This window comes from Pan paniscus, chromosome 9, assembly GCF_029289425.2.
Source record: "Pan paniscus chromosome 9, NHGRI_mPanPan1-v2.0_pri, whole genome shotgun sequence".
NCBI classification, from domain to species: Eukaryota; Metazoa; Chordata; class Mammalia; order Primates; family Hominidae; genus Pan; species Pan paniscus.
This window is the reverse complement of record NC_073258.2, coordinates 127,227,113-127,247,054: the sequence shown is the minus strand read 5'-3', so window position 1 is coordinate 127,247,054 and position 19,942 is coordinate 127,227,113. Positions and strand designations below refer to the sequence as shown.

The 19,942-nt window shown below is 48.8% G+C and overlaps 1 protein-coding gene and 1 long non-coding RNA gene across 8 annotated transcripts in view; one reads left to right on the top strand and one right to left on the bottom strand.

The window, feature by feature from the left end:
* KIRREL3 (kirre like nephrin family adhesion molecule 3) overlaps positions 1 to 19,942 on the top strand; it is a 584,878-nt gene that overhangs the window by 443,674 nt on the left and 121,262 nt on the right. For all 7 annotated transcript variants that reach the window (XM_034934017.3, XM_034934018.3, XM_034934016.3 and 4 more), the window contains one exon: positions 1,629 to 1,706. In XM_034934017.3, coding sequence (XP_034789908.2) covers positions 1,629 to 1,706 — 78 coding nt within the window. The remainder of the gene's footprint in view (positions 1 to 1,628; positions 1,707 to 19,942) is intronic.
* LOC129393424 (uncharacterized) overlaps positions 1 to 19,942 on the bottom strand; it is a 144,139-nt gene that overhangs the window by 96,191 nt on the left and 28,006 nt on the right. The gene's annotated exons all lie outside the window — the stretch shown is intronic.

Sequence of the window (19,942 nt, the reverse complement as noted above, 5' to 3'; positions counted from 1 at the left end):
AGAGAAGTGAGTGCCTTTGGAAACAGTGCCCTCAGATCTGCTTCTCTGCTCTTTACTGATAGTCAATAAACCCCTTTAAAGAATCAGGAGATCAAAGCCAGCGACCTCCCTGGGCCGTGGCGTTCTGCCACCTCCTGCCATGTTTTGTTTTTCTCTAGGGCAAGAGCCCCTGAGCTTGACTTATCTGTGTCTCATGGGCCCTGCACTCTCTTTCATCCTGCTACGCTTGGTGGGTGGACCTGGGCTGCAGACGGTGGATGGAAGAGGAGAAAGAGGAATGACCCACTCTGTCTATCCTCTTGAGCCTAGACACTGACTGGCTGGGTTCAGGGAGACAGTCGGTGTCGTGGGAGAAGGTGCTGTGATGCATCACTCATTGGGACCCTCTTTCTCTGAGAAATCAAGGGAAGGAGCAGGGAGGAGCCCAGAAACCCTGGCAAGGGCCAGGAAGAGCTGCAGTCATATTCCCTCTTCCAGAAATCAAATTCCTTATCTATTTACCAAGTTTGTGGCAGCTGACACATTTGTAAGACTTCTATGCTACAAGGAGGGGTGGGGGTCTAAAACAATCGTGGGAAGTCATTTAACATGGGTGAACCTCAATTTTCCCATCTGCATAATGTCAGTTGCAGTGGCCCATATGCCCACCTCAGTGAGTTGTTTGGGGGTAGAGGGGGTCAAAAAAATTAGTGTGCTATTGCTTCAGAATCCATAAAGTGATTAAGATGAATCAGGATAAAGCACAAATACCAGAGAGGAAAGCTTGCCTTCTTGTGAGGCAGATGGACTCCAATTTAATGCTCACACACACAATGGACACTGATTTACAAAATACTGTGCAAATAAAAAAGTTATGTCTTGCATTTGCTACCTGGAATTGTTATTCCATCTTGTTTTTCCAATTGGGTCAAAGCCCTGTGGAGTCTGTGTCTCTCAGCTATCTCGACCCCTGTGCTCTAAGTCTACATTTCATAAGTGCTTGATGATGGTGCTAACTTGGGCCTTGATATAGGAAGGCACAGGAATCTCTAGCATCAGAAACGCACCCTCTCCAAAAGGTAGAGAGAGCTCTTCTGCCTATACCTTAACCTCTGTGTCACCCCGCTGCCCTAAACTCACGCAATCACTTCATCCTCCTGAGTCACCCACAATGTCTGGTTGCACTGTTCCATCCTAGACACCACTGGATGGATTCTGCATCATCCCTGGCAGGTCTGGCCACAGTCCCAAGTTGATCTGAGCATAGTCCCCAAGCCTGAGATACAAAGGGCCTCAATAACCCAGAGTTATGTTTATGAGCATGGACTCAGAGCCAGACTGCCTAGGTTCAAAGCTCTGGCTTTACCACCTGCTAGCTCTTTCATCCAGTGCCACTAACTTCATATATCTATAAATGGGGATGATAGAAAATGGGGAAACATCCTTCACAGGGTTTTTATGAGAATCAAAATGAAGAATTGCTGGCTTAAACTTATGCCTAGAACATAACAATTTCCATATAAATGTTGGCTAAACAAAAGCACCTCTGTTTATAAGAGCAACAAGCTCCACAGCCCCCTGCAGAGGGCCCCCCCACAATGCCTGACCTGTTCCCATTCCCAACTCACCCACCTATGCTTCTCTTCCAGAGCTGGGCCTCCAGAAGAGAGGATGCTGTCTGGTGCTGGGCTACATGGCCAAGGACAAGTTTCGGAGAATGAATGAAGGTCAGTGAGATCCTCCCCATTGTCTCGGGAGTAATCTGGAGGGAGGAAGCTCTCCCCTACAGCCACAGGACAGAGGAACCAGGAATAAGAACCTGGGACCTCTCAGAAGGGGACAGTGGGAAGACCAGTTTGGTTTCCATGAAGCCATTTGTACAATCACATGGGGAAGCATAGTGAATGCCTGAAACACAGGATGCTGATTCAGGAGCATTTTCTTTATGCAATCTTCCCTTCTCCCTTTGTGTCTCCTACTTCTCTTCCTCTCTCTTCCCAACCATTTCTTCCACACCCCACCCCACAGCCAGCCCAATTAAATCTGCTCCTATTTTCATTTCTAATCCAGACCTCTCTACCTGCCTCCTCCATAACTCATGTTTCTTGAATGCCTGTTGAATAAACAGCACTATACAGGCACTTAGGAGAATACTAAAGAAGAATATGGCAATGTCTTTATTCCCAAAGAACTTACCCTAGGAAACCTGCCCCCTTTCCCAACTCCACTGACCCTACCCCTCCCTCTTACTCAGAGGCCATTCTGTCTTCCTCTTGCACTGGCTTCATTGGGTCACTGAAGGCTTGAGAAACGTGTTGACATTGGCATAGAGGCTGGGAGGAGGAGTGCTGTCACTTACGGGTCTGCTGTAATAAAGAACCAATCCTCTCCATCCCTAGCCATCTGTCTCCATGCAGCTAATAACCCTCTCCATCAGATGCCACAGACTATTTGTCAGGATTCAAAAGTAGATAAACAATGGCTGGGGATGCCATTTATTCATTAAAGTCAGACAAATGAAGCCTTGGCTCCCACCAGCCATGCTTGCCATGAGCTGGACCCCTCCCCTTCCAGGGCCCAGGGCCCATGTCTCCTCATTCCCATTCCAGCAAGAAGGAGGCAGCTTCTTTCTACCATCTCTATCCCCATAGCATGGTCTCAGTGCCCTCTTTCCAAGCTCCTCAGCTGTCTCTCCTCCCAACCCCGACCATGACAACCACATCCCCATGCGCTCCCCATGCCTGAGACTTTGCCAGCTGTGGACCTGTTTCCAGCACCCATCATGGTGACAATCTGACAAGAGTTAGGCCAGCACAATTAAGCACAGGAAGTGATCACCTCCCCCATTTGCTGCCTGCCTGAAAGAAGCCAACAGCATCAAAAAGCTACTTCCCATTTGTAGGAACCCCATGGCTGAGTACAGCCAGAGTTGGGGGCCGCATTTTCTGTGTCCTGCCAGTCAGTTGCCTTTACTGACTTTTCTCTTTCTCAGCCTCCCCTTCCCTCCCCAACACCACTGCCTTGACAAGACTGCTAGGCAGTAACTTCTAATTTGTGGGAACTGACAGCATGCCTCTGTCCGTGGTGCTGAATAGACATGTTCTCTTGCTGGCGATGCTCATTAGAGAAGCTCGAAAGAGGTTTGTAGGGATTGGGGAAGCCAAAAAGTCAGGAGCTGGGCTGGAATTGAAACCCATAGCTCCAGATATCTGACCTCAGCTTCTGGGTGGCTGAGGAGATGAGGGGATGGGATGCAAGCTGAGCCAACATGTGTGATGAGTTAGAAATCTCAACTAACAACTGAGAGACAGGGTAAGAGGAGGGTGAGGCAGTGGGGCAGAGGAGAGACACAGGTGGGTCAGCTTTGGCTCTGGAGAGCTGGAAGGCAGAGGTGAAGGAGAGGGAGGGCTCTGGAGGGAGGAGGCTCCTCTTCTTCCACTCCAGCCAGCCTTGCTGCCCTAAGTACCACATTATACATTTCTCTCTCTCTAAAGCTCATATGCCCAAACTCCAACACGTCTGCAGATAAGAAAGGCATCAGAAAGCATGTGGAGCTGTTTTATATTTATAATTATCTCATATCAATACTCAAAATAATTATAATTTCCACATATTAATAATTAAAATGGAATAGCAGCCATGACATACATCAAGAAATAGAAATCTCTGTCCATGCTACACAACACACCTTGGTATAAATTGAACAATTGGTAAAATAGGGAAAAACAATTATTTTTCTCCCAGTTGCTAGGATTAGTGAGATATTAGAACAATTAGCTTCTTCTTCCCTGAAAGATAAGTTGGTGATCATTGTATTTCCCATTTAGAATAAATATAAAAGACCTACTTGTGCTGTATTAAAGCATATTTGTTCTGTTTAACAGTATCTAATAGGGTGCCTGTCACCCAGGGAGAAGTGCTTCCCTATTTTATTTGTTTTCCTGTTAATTTGGTGTCCTTTTATTTTCTTCTCTCTCCACTCCTCCCTCCTCACTACATTCCAAAAAATAACAGCTTGAGAAGGAGCAAGAGGAAAATAATGAATGAACAGGAGCTTTATAGATCTGGGGTTTATCATAAGTTAGAGTAATCGCAATTGGTGCCATTAAACTACACAAAGCAATAAAAAGAAAATGCTATTCAAAGATCATTTAAGGAGGCATGTGATAGTCAATGAGAGGTTTGCTCTATTTGGGAGTGCTTAATAGCTTCATGGATAGAATCTGCAGTCTTTGCAGGAATGGAGGTGGTTGGTAATATATGGAGAGTGTATGTGTGTGTGTGCGTGTGTGTCCTCTACTGTGTGGACTCAACACAATTGAGCCATCAAAAGGAGATACAAGCAGAAATCAACAAAGGGCAGGCAAGAAAGGAGGAAGTAAAGACAGACTAGCCATAACAATATCACACTTGTTTGAGATCATTGTCTTCATGTGATTAAGCACATGTGCTTTATATAGGAACTGCTGATGAGTGATCATTCAGTTATTCATCAAACAGTCATTGAATATCATAAAAATAATACCAATTTCTTACAAGTGCCAGAATTGTTCTAAGCACTGGAGCTATAAAAATAAGACACAAGCCAGGCACAATGGCTCATGCCTGTAATCCCAGCACTCTGAGAGGCCAAGGCGGGCAGATCACTTGAGGTCAGGAGTTCAAGACCAGCCTGGCCAACATGGTGAAACCCTGTCTCTACTAAAAATACAAAAAAAATAATAACAATCAGCCAGCGTTGGTGGTGTGCACCTGTAGCCCCAGCTACTCAGGAAGCTGAGGCAGGAGAATCGCTTGAACACAGGAGGCAGAGGCTGCAGTGAGCCGAGATCCTGCCACTGCACCCCAGCCTGGGTGACAGAGTGAGATTCCATCTAAAAAAAAAAAAGTAGAGTAAGACACATTTTCTGCCCTCAAGGAGCTCACAGTAAAAATACATCTCAGTGTATGTGTCACCTCCACAAAGAGATCCTGCCTTCCATCTACCTAAATTACACAGACACCCCTCTCCCTGCACCCTGTGCTCATCACAGCAGCTGGTGTGTGTATCGAGTGGCACCTATCATGATGTGTGATTATATATTGGTCTGCTTCCTCATGTGCTGTCAGTCCCATGTAGAGAATCAGCTGGAGGAGGGCAAAGACTCCTGTTCCTTCCTCTCCTCTCCCTGGGCCTTCACCCAGTGTCTTGCACATAGGGAGTAGTCGCTCAACTTTCATTTAGGTAATTAACTAGGGCCCTGAGTGACAATGGAGGAATGTACAAAGTCCCCGCAGGTGTCAGGTAGGTATTGAAAAGGAGCGCCTCAGATAGAGCACACAGATGTGGAACAGTCCACAAAATGGTCTCCCTGTTTTGGGTGATTCCTAGAGTCTACCTTGGTGCTCACTCTCAGGCTTTCTTCCAGTTCCAGTGCTACAGCCCCTTCCTGGGAGTAGGGTCCAGGCAAGTCGTGGAAGCAGGGCTGGGTGAGGAGGCCTTCCCCAGGGGTAGTTTCCCTTCTTTCTGTACCAGCTCTCCTTCCTCACCCCACCTACTGCCAGCCCATGCTCTCAGGACATCTTTAAGTAGATCCAGTTTGCTCTCACTGGTTCCTCAGCCACATCCCCAACACACACATGAGCATGCACACACACATACACACACAATGCACACACCTGCATGCATATGTATACATGCACACATGCATGCACACACCTGCACACATGTATACACATGCACACATACACCCACATGTGTGCACACATACACCCACATGTGTGCACACACGCACACAACCTTCACCTCCCCTTCCTGGCCCTCCCCCTTTATGACCTCTCTCTCCTGGAGATCCAGACCACTCACCTTCTCAAAGCACATGGCTTCCCCAGACCTGATCCTATTCCCAGGCAGAGTAGAAGGCTGTTACATGTATCAGGGGAGGGGCTGTGCCTGCCTCAGAGAGCTCAGGCCTCCTCTATGTTAGACCTGTCAACAACTCTAGAGATTACAGTGCAACCCAATAACTCAGCATGGCCCAAGAGCATGCAGCAACTTGCCCGGGGCCCATGTGAAGTGGCTGGAAGAGCCAGGACCACAGCCCAGGGCTCCAGACACCCAGGGCTCTTAGACTTCTGGAAGAGGAGGCTGAGACCATGAGCAGAGGGAAAGCCTCTAACACTTTAGCTTGGTTTCATTTTTCAGGGTGGCTGGAAAGAGAGGAAGTGGCAAGGCAGGGAGAAGAAAGGGCAGAACACAGGGAAAACTTGAGTTGATTTGCAGAAAATCAGGGAAGACCTGGAGTGAGGGACACAGACCAGAGAAGACCATTCCTGGGGGACCAGAAAAGCTGGCAGGCCACAGGACTCTTGAGAAGGGGAAATGAGGAAGAGGATATTTAAAGGAGGGAAGAAGCAGAGGCACCCAAGTTTTGACCTCCCCTTCAGCCATCCCCCTGGAGCAGAGGGGGGCCTGCACAGGAGGGTACTCCTCCCTCACACTGGTGCCTTCTTGGGCTGCCCATCAGGGTGGGTGTCGGTTTCCGTGGACTTTCAGCATTGCAATGATGTCTGCTTCAGGAGACCAAGGGAGAGCAGAAATGCCTCTGGGTGCTGTCCCTTTCATCTTTCAGGACGAAATACTTGTGAGTGATTAGCAAAGGCAGCTTTTGCTGACTGGAGACCTCTACCCTGTGTGGGAAGAGCTGGAGCACCCAGGAAGGGGAAAGCTGGTTCCATAAATAACTAGCAGCCTCTTGCATGGCCCACAGCTCCCGAACAGCACCGTGGTCCCAGTCCAGGCTCTGTGTGCAAATGCCCCTCCCCAACAGCACCTGTCCTCACTTCCCAGCCTTACAGGGGAGTCAGAGCCCTGGGAGGTTGAGAATCTCATTTCTTCGACAGCTCTAAAGTTCTTTATGATGGTGTGAGAGCCTGTTCTTTATGCACCCTTGTATACTAATAAAAAAAATGAGTCTAAAGCATCTACTGTTTCCTCGTATAGAAAGAGAGGTGCCCCACAGCTGGGATGTGTAGTGGGAGGAGCACTTAAGAGTGAGGAGCCGGCTGTGTGAGCTTGGGCAAGTCCCTAGACACTAAGATCTCAACCTTCTCATGTGCAAAATGGAATCATGTTTCATAAGATGACCTGTATGTCTCTAAAATGTGATGATTCAAAAATCTATCTTAGATCTCAACACCCAGCCCACACCCTGTTCTCACAGCCCATCCCATAATTTTAAATGTCTTGGTCACCAAAGGAACCAGTACAAAAAAGTCAATAGACTGGCTTTCCTTGGCAGCCTCTGAAGGTGGATCCATGTTTCTTTCTCCCATCTCTCATTAAGGGTGAACTCAGGCCATATCAGCTATATGCTGGGTGGCAGGGAGAGTCGGGCAGGCCTGTGGGATGAGCTGTGCTTTTCTCAGGGCAGAGGGGAAGCAGCAGGCCAGGGTCCTTGGCCTGGGGACCTGACCCAGGGATGAGCGGGCCTCCCTGCTACCGGCAGCACTTCTCACTCTGTTGCAGCCGTACAGTCTGGCTCACGCTAAGGGCCACAGTCATTTTCCTGAGCCCATTCCTCCACTGCCTGCCGAGCCCCCGGGATGTTGGCTAATACCGTCATTTTGTTAGTTGGGGCTTTGGGGTGCATTTTTTCTAAATTCATTTTTCTTACTGATGTGTTTTCTTCCACTGGGGCTGCAAAGCCCGTTATTTGTATAATATCCCTGTTTATTATTTATGGCAGGAGTCAGATTTACAGGGCACTTTATGATTGTTATTTAATTCGCTCAGTGTCTTGGAACAAGAGACCTGCCGTTTCCACTCTCCAGCCAGGATCTGAGGGAACATTCCAAAGCTTTTTCTCAGCCCATTCCTCCAGCCACCTTTCCTACCTCCTACCAGGAGTCCTGCCTCTCTTAGACTGTGGACCCCTAAGCTGCAGACCCTGCCAAGTTCCTTTTTTCTTTTTTCACCAAAACAAGGTTTCATTCTGCTAGAGTGCAGTGGTACCATCATGGCTCACTATAGCCTCCAATTCCTAAGCTCAAGCAAACCCACCCCAGCCTCCCAAGTAACCAGAAGAACAAGCACGCACCACCATGCCCAGCTAATTTTTTAAATTTTCGTAGAGACAGTGCCTCACTATGTTGCCCAGACTGGTCTCAAACCCCTGGCCTCAAGCAATCCTCCCACCTGGGCCTCCCAAAGTGCTAGGATTACAGACAGGAGCCTCTGCACCCAGCCAAAGTTCCTTTATAACTTCCCTTTCCCTCACACTCATATCCAATCCTCAGCAAGTCCTAGGGATGTTATCTCCTGAGTGCCTCCTGTACCCACCCTCCTCTCTCCATCTCCTGCCACCACCCTAGACCCTGTCCCCAGCCTCTCTCTCCTGGACTGCATCAGGGCTCTCCTAACTGGCTCCTTGCATCTATCATGCCTAATCCCCATGCCCAGGTCGTTTTCCACACTTTAGCCAGAGCAGTGTTTCGAAATGCAAATTTGACCATGTCGTGTTCCTTTTGAAAATATTTCAATGGCTTTAAAAAAAAAATACTGAAGGCCAGGCACGGTGGCTCACGCCTATAATCCCAGCACTTTGAAAGGCCAAGGCAGGTGGATCACCTGAGGTCAGGAGTTTGAGACCAGCCTGGCCAAAATAGTGAAACCCCACCTCTACCAAAAACACAAAAAAATTAGCCAGGCGTGGTGGCACACACCTGTAATCCCAACTACTTGGGAGGCTGAGGCAGGAGAATCACTTGAACCTGGGAGGCGGAGGTTGCAGTGAGCCGAGATCGTGCCACTGCACTCCAGCCTGAGTGATAGACGGAGACTCTGTCTCAAAAAAAAAAAAAAATGCTCACATTGTTAGCATGTTCTACAAGGTGCCACGTGATCTGGTTCCTACCTACCTCTGACCTCATCCTACCCCCTTAAACACCCTGCGCTCCAGTCACATGGGCCTTCCTGCTGCTCCTCAAGCAGGGCCCCTGTCATAGGGCCTGTGTCTACCCTGCTCCCTCTTCCTGGGGTGCTTGTCACGCTCACCCCATCCCCAAACCCTTCACCTGGTAATTCCCGCTCATCCTTCAAATCACAGCTCAAGTCTCTGCTCCAGTGATGCCTCCTCTGACCCATCCCTCCTCAGTCAAGATCCAGTTCCTGTGTCACATGCTCCCGTAGAACCAGATCCTTCCTTTCAGAGCTCTGAGCTCAGTTTGTACATATACATTCATATTGCAATTATTTACTAATGAGATGGGATAATTCCCTTAACCTTGACCCTCTTTGTGGGTGGGAACTGGAGTGGCTTCTTTCACTCAGCCTACCTCTGTCCACTGCTTGAGAGAGGGAGTGTGTGAGCAAGCAAGTGCAGGAACCAGAGGGAATGAACACTGGAACCGGCCAGTCACTCATCTCTGGCAGAAGCAGGCTCTGTGCGGCCCCACAGCAGTGTCCAAGCTCCTGCCCTCTCGGCACCCAGCTTCTTGTCCAGTGTCAGGAAGAATCAGGTCACATGAACAGATTGAAGGGTAGTGTATGCAGAGGATTTTATTGGGAGATGGAAGGGGCTCTTGGCGGAATGGGGAGTTGGAAAGGGGATGGTGCAGGAAGAAGGCAATCATTCCCTGAAGCTGCACTGTCTGAAGTTAGCCTCGTCTATCCATAGTCTCCGATGCCCAGTTGCTGCCCTGCTCACCACTCAGCCAAGCCACTTGTATCCCTGACGCTCAGCCGCTTGTGTTACTCTGCCAGCTGAAGTCTTTTCATGGGCACAGGATAGGGATGTGGCAGGCCAAAAAAGCAACAATTGGGAGAAAAATTGAGTCACCTGTTTTCACTAAGGGCTGCAGTTCCAGGCTTAAGGGTGGGGTTTAGCTGGGAGCCCAGTTATTTTGTGTTAATAACACCTGTCTCCCCTACCAGTCAGTTGGCTCTGTTTGGTCTCCATTAGATCCCAGGAGCCAAACATAGTGTTTGCATAGACGTTGACAGCAAAGTGAGGACAGTGACCTTCTCTGCCCCAAGTCAGTAGCTCCAAGATGCTGGGACTGGATAATTTGACAATCATAGACTTTTAAAAGAAACATTGGCAGTCACCTGGAGAGGAGGAAACCAAGACTCAGGAAAGGGATGTGATTCATCCAGAGTAACACAGGCAGCAGGCACTTGTCTTGGTCCCCAGAAAGTTTACCTCCTCTTGGGAAGACTCCATATACTTCTATGGAGCAATTCCTGGGGCTTATGGCAAACACCTCTGAGCACCTCCCAGCAGCAACTGCTAGGACTTCGGACTAGAGAATTTCCACTTGAGGGCATTTACTGCCTTGCTATGAAACCTTAGCTGTCTTGGAAGGTGGGTGCGCAGGACCCACCTGAAATACTCATCCTATCTTCGGTGATGTCAGAGAAACATTCTAATGGGGACAGCAGTGCCCAGAAGAGTACATAAAATGGAAATGGTTTCTAGAGGATCGTGCTGCCTGTGGAATTCAAGGACAAGACACTCTCAGGCAGGGAGCTTCTTCTACCCTAGAACTGACTCTGGAACTGTGTGAGGTGCTGCTAGATTTGATCAACACGTGGACAGTGCATTATGAACAGCTCTTGATTGACTCAGGAGCTGTTTGGTTGACAGACAGCAGTTCCGATGTGAATGGACACCAACCTGTTTTGAAGGTTACTACTTTGATCAGACAAGGTAAATACAGGTCTGCATATGATCTGAATTGCATGTTGTTTTCCTAATAGTGATGGAAAAAAATGAACAATGGTAGAGGCCTCTGTGTTTAGGTTTTACTGAATCATGGGCAGTGACCAATGGCCTGGCCAGGTGGCCAGGCAGAAGGGCAATGGAAACCTGGCCTTTTAATGGGATGCCCATGTGGAGCACAGCCCTATGGAAATTTGAGGGGTGCATTAAAGCAGAACAAGTCAGTTCCCATCAGAAGAACTACCTTCAAGGTTCAGAAGGTGACGGGAATCGACACGCAGATAGCCCCAGCTGCTCCCTTGAGGTGGCCACCTGGGCTCATGAAATGGGTAGATATGGAGGCACCGCAGCAGTGTAGAGATGGGCTGAATCTGGACATGTTCCCTTTGCACCCTCTCAGGCACATAATGCCAGTAAGAGCTATTCTGTCTGCCAGCAAGAGAGACAGAGACTGCCAGTGGCTATGTGGAACATTCCCTGGTGGGAAGGCTCTAAACACAGCTAGCAAGTGAGACTGGTGCTGCGGGTCTACAAATGGGTCTTGCCTAGAATAGACACTGACTCTGGAGTGGGCTTTCCTTACTCAGTAGAAGATAGAAGTGCTCAGAGTGTCATTTAAAAAAAAATGGAACAGAAGATATTGTATGCATTTGGACAGCTGACCATCATTTCTTCAGACCAAGGGACACACTGTAAGCCCATAATGTCCAGCAATGGTCAGAGAGATCTCCTTAGAGTAAGAATTTGATAGAGAAATACAACAGGCTATTGAAATATTGGTTGTCTAAAATGGGGACATAAAAGCATGAAGGGCTGGCTTGCACGCCTTCACGAGTGTGCTCACACACACCATGAGTGGTACTAGTGTCCCCACTAGACTTTTTCCTCTGTTTTTCTGGCTGATCTGGGGAAGAGGATGTGGGAAGGATGCTAGATAACTATGCAATTCTTGCTAAGGAAGGAGTACACTGGTATAATGACTATTTTTTTCTTTCTCTCCCAACTCAGCTAAAAAAAAAAAAGCTTTTCTTGGCCTGGCACGGTGGCTCACGCCTGTAATCCCAGCATTTTGGGAGGCTGAGGCGGGTGGATCACCTGAGGTCAGGAGTTTGAGACCAGCCTGGCCAACATGGTGAAACCCCGTCTCTACTAAAAATACAAAAAATTAGCTGGGCATGGTGGCAGGTGCCTGTAATCCCAGCTACTCAGGAGGCTGAGGCAGGAGAATCACTTGAACCCGGGAGGCAGAGGTTCAGTGAGCCGAGATCGTGCCATTGCACTCCAGCCCAAGCAACAGCAAAACTCTGTCTCAAAAAAGAAAAAAAAACTTTTCTTTCTCCCCTATGTGATGCAGTGATCCCGGGACCAGGGCTGCAACTACAAGTGCTGGAAACAGAGATAATTTCTAAGCAAAAAACTGTCACTGTGTTTTTAAACCTTATGTCAGAATTCCTAGGGCCCTGATGGGGGTGGGAGGTGCCTTCACCCTGTCTAGCAAAATTAGGGCTAAGAATAAATACAACTAGGGGGCCTGGTGGTAAAAATAGTCCACTAGTTTGGAACTTACGTAACCTTCCCGGATATGAGTGGGAATGGACTGAGGGGAGGCACTGGCTGGACTAGTGCTGCCAGCAGCCATCTGGACCACACAGTGGCCGAACCCAATGTCCCTTCCAAAGGTGGAAAAGTGCAGGTAAAAAATAAATGACTAGTGGAGAAAATGAGGAATAATACCTGAGAGTAAAGAAATGAAAAATGGGTTATAAAATGAAGGAAATCCAATACTACATTAACAACTGGAAAGAGTCTCAAACCAAAAGAGGACATTGTCTCTTTGCTTGGTATCCCCAGATGCCTGGAAGGGGGAAGCTGTGTTTGCTGGGACCACTCCTGGTTTTGGAATCTTTTCTTCAAATCTAAAGAAAGCCTGCAGGCTGGGCACAGTGGCTCATGCCTGTAATCCCAGCACTTTGGGAGGCCAAGGCGGGTGGATCACCTGAGGTCAGGAGTTCAAGACCAGCCTGACTAACATGGTGAAACCCCATCTCTACTAAAAATACAAAAATTAGTCAGGCATGGTGGCGCATGCCTGTAATCCCAGCTACTCAGGAGGCTGAGGCAGGAGAATCGCTTGAACCCAGGAGAGGTTGCAGTGAGCCGAGGTCACACCATTGCACGCAGCCTGAGAAACAGAGCGAGACTCTGTCTCAAAAAAAAAAAAAAAAAAAGCCTGCAAACCTGAGTGGCCTCACCCTGGAAGACATTCATGCAATACAGTGCACTGGACTAATTGTTAAATGATCATATATATTCTTTTGCTGTAAGGGATCAGTGGTTGAAAGTCAGGGCATGGCCGGAGGTGTGATGATGTATCTAGACATGTTTCTATATAGAGGCGCATGGGGTGGGGGGATTTCATCCACGGTTCCCGGCTCATAACTCCCATAGCCCTTGCTACAGTCTTTTGCCATATGTTGGGTGTGTTAGGCCTCAGGGGCAGGCCTCGGGAAACAGGATCTCTCTCCGGCCCTCCTTTCCCCTGCCCCATCGCAGGACTCTAACTTTTCACCACTTTCTGATTGTGGGTCTTAAGACCCTTCCCTGAGAGAGTCCCGCCTCACACCCTAGGGGAAGAAATGCTTCCATAAAAACCCAAGAGGACTGAGTTTCGGGAGCTTCTGGGCAGCTAAGCATGTAAAGCTTCCTGGAGGGTGGCGCACTCAGGGAGGGCGTGGAAGCTCCTGCCCCTTCCCCCCAATCTCTTCATCTGTATTCTTTGTAATATCCTTTAGAATAAACTGTAAACATAGGTAAGTGTTTCCCTGAGGTCTTCGTGCCACTCTAGCAAATTAATCAAACCCAAACAGAAGGTCTTGGGAACCCCCAACTTGCAGCGGGTCTGCCAGAAGTTCTGGAAGCCTGAACTTGTGACAGGTGCCAGGGTGTGGGGGAAGTCTTGGGGACTGAGCCCCCAGCCTGTGGGATCTGACACTATCTCCAGGTAGACAGTGTCAGAATTGAATGGGAGGACACCCAGCTGGTGTCCGCTGCTCCCACCTGTTTGGCCACAGAGGTCTCCTGTGTGGACTGTTGTGGTGAGTGTAGAGGAAAAATGCAGTTGGGGAGAGTTTTCTCCAACATTTCACACCCAGCTGTTTTTGTGGCTGTTTTGGTTCTGGTTTTCCTTTTATCATTGCGACTAATATTCTTTTCTTTTTTCTCTCTCGAGACAGAGACAGAGTTTTGCTCTTGTTGCCCAGGCTGGAATGCAATGGCATGATCTCAGCTCACTGCAAGCTCCGCCTCCCACGTTCAAGCAATTCTCCTGCCTCAGCCTCCTGAGTAGCTGGGATTATAGGCACCCACCACCTCACTTGGCTGATTTTTTGTATGTTAAGTAGAAACGGGGTTTCGCCATGTTGGGCAGGCTGGTCTCGAACTCCTGACCTCGGGTGATCCACCCGCCTCAGCCTCCCAAAGTGCTGGGATTACAGGCGTGCGACTAATATTCTTAACGTAACCCTGTGGCTTAGGAGTAGGAGAAATCTAGATTCAAATCCCGGGTGTAGTCAGGGCAGGCTTAGACCCCTATCATTACAGATTCTCCAGGCCAGAAGGGACCAAAGGTCATCTGGTTCCATATCCCTGCCAAGTACCATTGTGTGTAAAGACTGTGAACACGGCGGCATGCTCATTTATTCACCAACCCTGTGTCCAGTACCCGCTCTGTGCCTGGCGCTGTGCATGTAAAAACACAGTCCCTGCCCCCAACGATACCACTGTCTTGCGGGGAGAGACAAACACGTCAGCAACTACAGTACAATGTCGCAGTTGCGGTAACCGGGTATGAATAAGTAGCTATGGAAACAGAGAAGGAGAATCCAATCACACTGTAGGCCAGGAGAGGAGTGTCCAGCATGGCTTCTGGAGAAATGAGCCCTGTGAGATGTTTTATTCTAAGAGGCTGTTGCAACCTATGCTTGAATCCCTCCAAAGACAAGAAACTTGCAGCCTGCCGAGGCGGTGGGCAGCTCCTCAGCCAGGCTCTCCAAACACCACACCCCTTCCACCCCAGGAGGCTGCAGTTTTCGCATTCTAGCTTTACTGATGACGAGGGGACCCAGTGACTTGGACAGCAGCCACTGGCAAGATCCTGGGGTCTCCACTATGTCAACTGCACCGGGGAGGCCTCCTTTCTTCTCTCTGCTTCTTCCTTCCATCCCCAGCCAGCCTCAAAGGTTTCATCACAGAATTCTTTGAGTGCTGAGACCCTCCCCCAGCCCTCTCCCCAGGGTCTGAAGAAAGCCCCAGAGAAGTTGGAATAAACGAAGGTGCTTAATGGCTTGCGGTGCCATAAAGTTTTTAGAGCCGTGCGCTGGAATGAGCAGGTTCAGGCTGAGATGAATTATCCAGGGCTTTTATCAAAGGGAGTCAATAAAAACCTGAAGGAGCTCACCCCACCTCCACAGAGTGCTCATGTCACAGTGCCGGGCCCTGCGCTCTGGAAGTAGGATCCAGGGGGCCGCGTTTTCCCCCCAACTCCATCTGCTTTCTTCCCCGTGCCTTCCTTTCTGAAATGTATTCGTTTCTATGGAAACTGTGTTGTTACTGGTATGGGAGGAGTTTAATGACATTCAGAAGTGCCAAATCAAGTCCATTTATATAATGGTTTGAAATACACATAATGGCCTATGGAATATAGGACACGGTGACAGTTTCAGTAACTGTGTACCGAGTGTGGGACAAATAGAGCAATGGAATAGTCCCCACCTCCGAGTCAAATGCACTAGGAATAACCACTATTCTTAGTACTAAAGAGCAGCACTTCTCAACCATTATTCATGAAAGGATCTCAAAACACAACACTAACCTGCTCTCAGCTCATAGAGAAAGGACCCTGGACCTCAGCTCCTCTGTGCCTGCCAAGGTTTGACTAAACATTAGGTGGGGAAGGTACAGAGGTGTGAGTGTGGCTGTGGATGCTTCCAGATGTGGAAGGGAGCAGGTATTCTATCTCGTTGCTCCCAGGACCCACCCACGTGGTGAGCCCACTGACGTCACTGCCTCGATTGATAGTCACCCCTGCGCTGTTCCTATGGCTCATTTCTGCTGGATTCAGAGATTCATCAGCACCCACTGTGTACACAGAGATGAATGACACATGGAGGATGCCCTTATCTTACCTCAGGTTCCCCTGGAAGCAGACCCTAAGCAAGAGCGCTAGTGTAGTCATTCCTCATGAAGGTGCAGAGGTGCCAGCGGGAGGGTTGGAAATTGACATGGGAAAGGAGGCATCGGCATGGGGGACCCCAAACCTGCTACCACTGTGGGTAGCCAGAGCCTAGTCCCAGTAAGAAACTCTGAGAAGCGCTATTGAACACCACCTCACAGCTAGGGCACCCAAGCGGTGGGGTATTTCTGCACCAGCTCCTGTAGGGCATGGGTGGAGTGTTGCTGGGTGAGGGTGTTGTCTCCCAGCAGGTCTGGCCTGCTCTGTGTGAGGGCACAGTGGCCTCCGCAGCTAAAGAGAAAGCCCTCGAGAGAAGGGGTCCAGACACCGGCAATGGGAGGTTGGCCTGAAGACGCGGGATGGTCGGGCCTGCAGATACAAGTGGGCACTGAGAGAGTCAGCAGCAGCCTGCAGAGAACTTCAGGTCCATTGGGGAGATGGGCATATAATAAAATGGCAGAAGGCAGGGCGATGGGAGAACTAAAGAGAGGTACAGATGACAGGCTCGTGGAGGACTGGAGGTGGGAAGCTATTTGTTCTGACTGAGGGGCTCCAAAAAAGCAGGGGAAGAGAGATGGAGCTGACACACAAAGACGAGGGCCAAGGAGGGCACTTTTGCACACTTGCACCATCTAATCCTCACCACGTCACAAAGTGGGTAGTGTTATCCGCATTCTGAGGAGGAAGAAACAGAGGCTCAGACAGATTAGATCATCACCTAAAGGCACACAGATGTTAGAGTAAGCCAGCTGAACGCCAAAGCCTGGCCTTCTTACTTCCACCCTGCCTCGGGAGCTTTGTGTCTGGGCAACGAGGATAGGGTGACTTCCCCACCATCGTCCAGGGCAGACTTGACTAAGCCCCTATTGTGGGTCCCTGTTGATTTTTCCCCATGGCCAAGGACTGCCGTCCCCAAATCTCCCACCATTCACTGACCACAGACCCCCCACTCGGCCACTCAGGCGGCCCCTCTGATCCTGCCCCAGATATGGGCTGGGCTGACTGTGCCTAATATTGAGTGAATTTTCTGCACTGCCCAGAGGGAAAGAGAGGACACAGCCTGAGGAGGGGAGCTTCAGCTCTAGTAGTCCCCAGCAGTGGGTCCTCTACACCGTCCTTACCCCTGCACGCTCCTCTCCCAGCCACGCTCTAATCCTCACTGCCTCCAAACACACGGGGGAGGAGGGATCACGCGTACACACAGGCAGCATTTCTGTAGCATGTTAATAGGTTTTCCGTCAGATGCAGCCTTCGTGATTAGACCCGGTGGGGAGAAGCTACATGAGACCTAACAAAATGAGAGTCTTTCCTGCAGAACTTCTCAGAGACACTAATACACCAAAGGCCATGGTAAGCCACCCAAAGGGGATATGACTCACAGAGTTCCCAAACTCATTTGACCACAAAACATTTTTCCTGCAGCATGTGTCAGGACTAGTGGTCCCTGAAATCCACTTTGGGAAATAATGTTTTAGAGCCCAGATCCGCCACTAACTGGCTGTGTGAGCTTTGTCAAACAAGAGTAAATCATACCTGCCTTGTGGGGACCCACCAAGTAACATGGGTGAACACTCTTTATAAACTTGTAAAATACTATACAGATTATTTATTTGTGTGAAGCAAACACACTCAGTGTCCCAGAGAACCTTTCCTTGGAGGTCAAACAAACAAATAACAATAATAATGTTTTTTAAAAATTAGTTCTGTTCCTGTCTCAGTATATGACTTTGACCTTGATCTCTCTTGACCTCTATGTTCTCATCTGTGAAATGGGTATACTCATGATGCTAGCCCTCTTTCCTCCATGCATTTGTTGTAAGGAGAAAATATGCATCACGATTGTGTGATGCTTCGAAAAAAAAGTATAAAGCACCACAGGATGCAAGGCTTTATTATCAGAGATCCGGGTTAATAGCCCCAATTCAGTCCCATTTGTGCTGAGATCAAGACAAAAGGTGTGCTGGGGAGGGAAGGGGCTAGTGAGATAAATAAAAATGACTAATAGTCTTCATCCATATTTATGATGTTAGGAGACTTGCATGAGCATGTCACCGAGGAGAGAAAATGAATATTTTATGAGTGAATGCTGAATGTTGTATTAAGAAGAAATGGACAGAAAGCGGCCCGCTTGCATCTGCCCCCAGGTTGTGCTGGGGAGGTCAGCACAGGCTCTGTGCCTGGTCTCCAAGGAGCAGGGGCAGCTCATCAGGAAGGATGAGGTCAGTCTCCCAGCACAGACTGGGAGCTGTCCAGGGTGGACTGGTGGCAGCAACCTTGCCCTGGGAGGTAGAAGAACTAAGACCCCACTCCATCTACCAGCTGGGAAGCCTTGGGCAAGTTACCATAACCTCACTGGGCCTCCATTTCCCACTGTAAAATGAGAAGATCAACCCTGAACAATTGTGAGGTCTAAATCCAAGCTCAGCTGTTTGGAGGAGGGTTTTGTAATGCACACAAGTGGGAAGTGTTATTATTCATGTATACACTCAACATTTATTGAACATCTACTATGTGCCAATCACTGCCACAGCCCCTTATTTATCATATATCCTGTGTGCCAAACACCACAGTCATTACTTTACACACATCACTTCATTTAATCATCACCAGAATCTTGAGAGGCATCTATTATCACTCCCATTTTCCACATAAAGAAAATGAAACTTAGGAAAGACAAATAACTTGCCCCAAGCCACACAGCTAGGAAATAGCAGAGCCCAGGACTGTATGAAGCCAAAACCCTGAGTTCTACATTAAATGGCCCTTGCCTCAGGTACTTCTGCAGCACCAGTGGAGGCCCTGCCCTGCAACCCTTGAAAGCTCTTCCCTGTTCTGCTCATGCTCTGTGCTTCCTACCACCAATGCCCCTCCAGAACCAGAAGAGAAAGCCTTGCCACCTTCTGTCTGGGCCCTCATGATACCCTCCTTTATTCTCCAACCCTGCTCCCTTCCTTCTCCCTGAAGGCCTGTTCTCCATAATGCAGTCATCCAGGGGTTCTTTATTTTATTTTATTTTATTTTTTTATTTTTAAAAATTGAGACAGGGTCTCACATGTTGTCCAGGCTGGTCTCGAACTCCTGGGCTCAAGCAATCCTCCCTCAATGGCCTCCCAAAATGCTGGGATTACAGGCGTGGGCCACCGTGCCTGGCCCAGGGACTCTAATTTCCATCCCTATTCATCTCTTATCCCAGGCAGGCATCAGGTGGTATAAAGACTGAACACCTCCCACCCCTGAAAGCAGCAAGGACAGATGGGGCAGTGCAGGGTGAAGCTCAGCCATGTCTCCCCGCTCCAGATAGATATCTCTGGAGGCAAAGACGGCTCCCCTTGGTGCCAGCTCAAAGCTCCTGGCTCACTCCCGTCCACCACACAGCACGAGGACACCACTATCTCTGCAAATCTCTTCCCTATAGGGCAGTTTCATGTTATCTTGGCTCATTCCTTCTCCCGAGATGAAGAGATTATTTTAAACCTGCCACCCCACCAGCTCTGCTCTTGGCTTCCAATGCCATTAAGTTTCATTATAACAAATAAACACCACAATGACATTTATAAGTTACCACTGAGCACAGAAGCACAAATATGAAGCAGATAAACTGCATTTGATCCAAATAATTACTGCAGGCAATATTGGGTTTAGTCTGAGCTGGCAGCCGGGTACCAAGTAATTTATTAGATTGCGTAAGGCAATGTTGCACGTTGAGTTTTTCATTATTGTGTCTTTTCCCCTCTCTGTGGCCTAAATAGGTTAGAGGAGTTTAGACAGTGCATGGCCAAACAAAGACAGACTTTGCTCAAGCAGATTAAGGCCAGGAATGTCGGCCAAGTGTCCAGGAATGGCTGCTTCCCAGGCAGCAACGGACTTGCAAGAGAAGAAAGGGCTTAGGCGATTATCTTGATGCTGCCAACCAAGGACAGCTCCCTGCACTCCCCACCCACTGGCCCAGATACAAAAAGCAGCCCCGTGGAGGGAGTAAATAAATGACAGGGCCCATTTACTGTCCTGCATGGAGCCCCAGGACACCGACTCT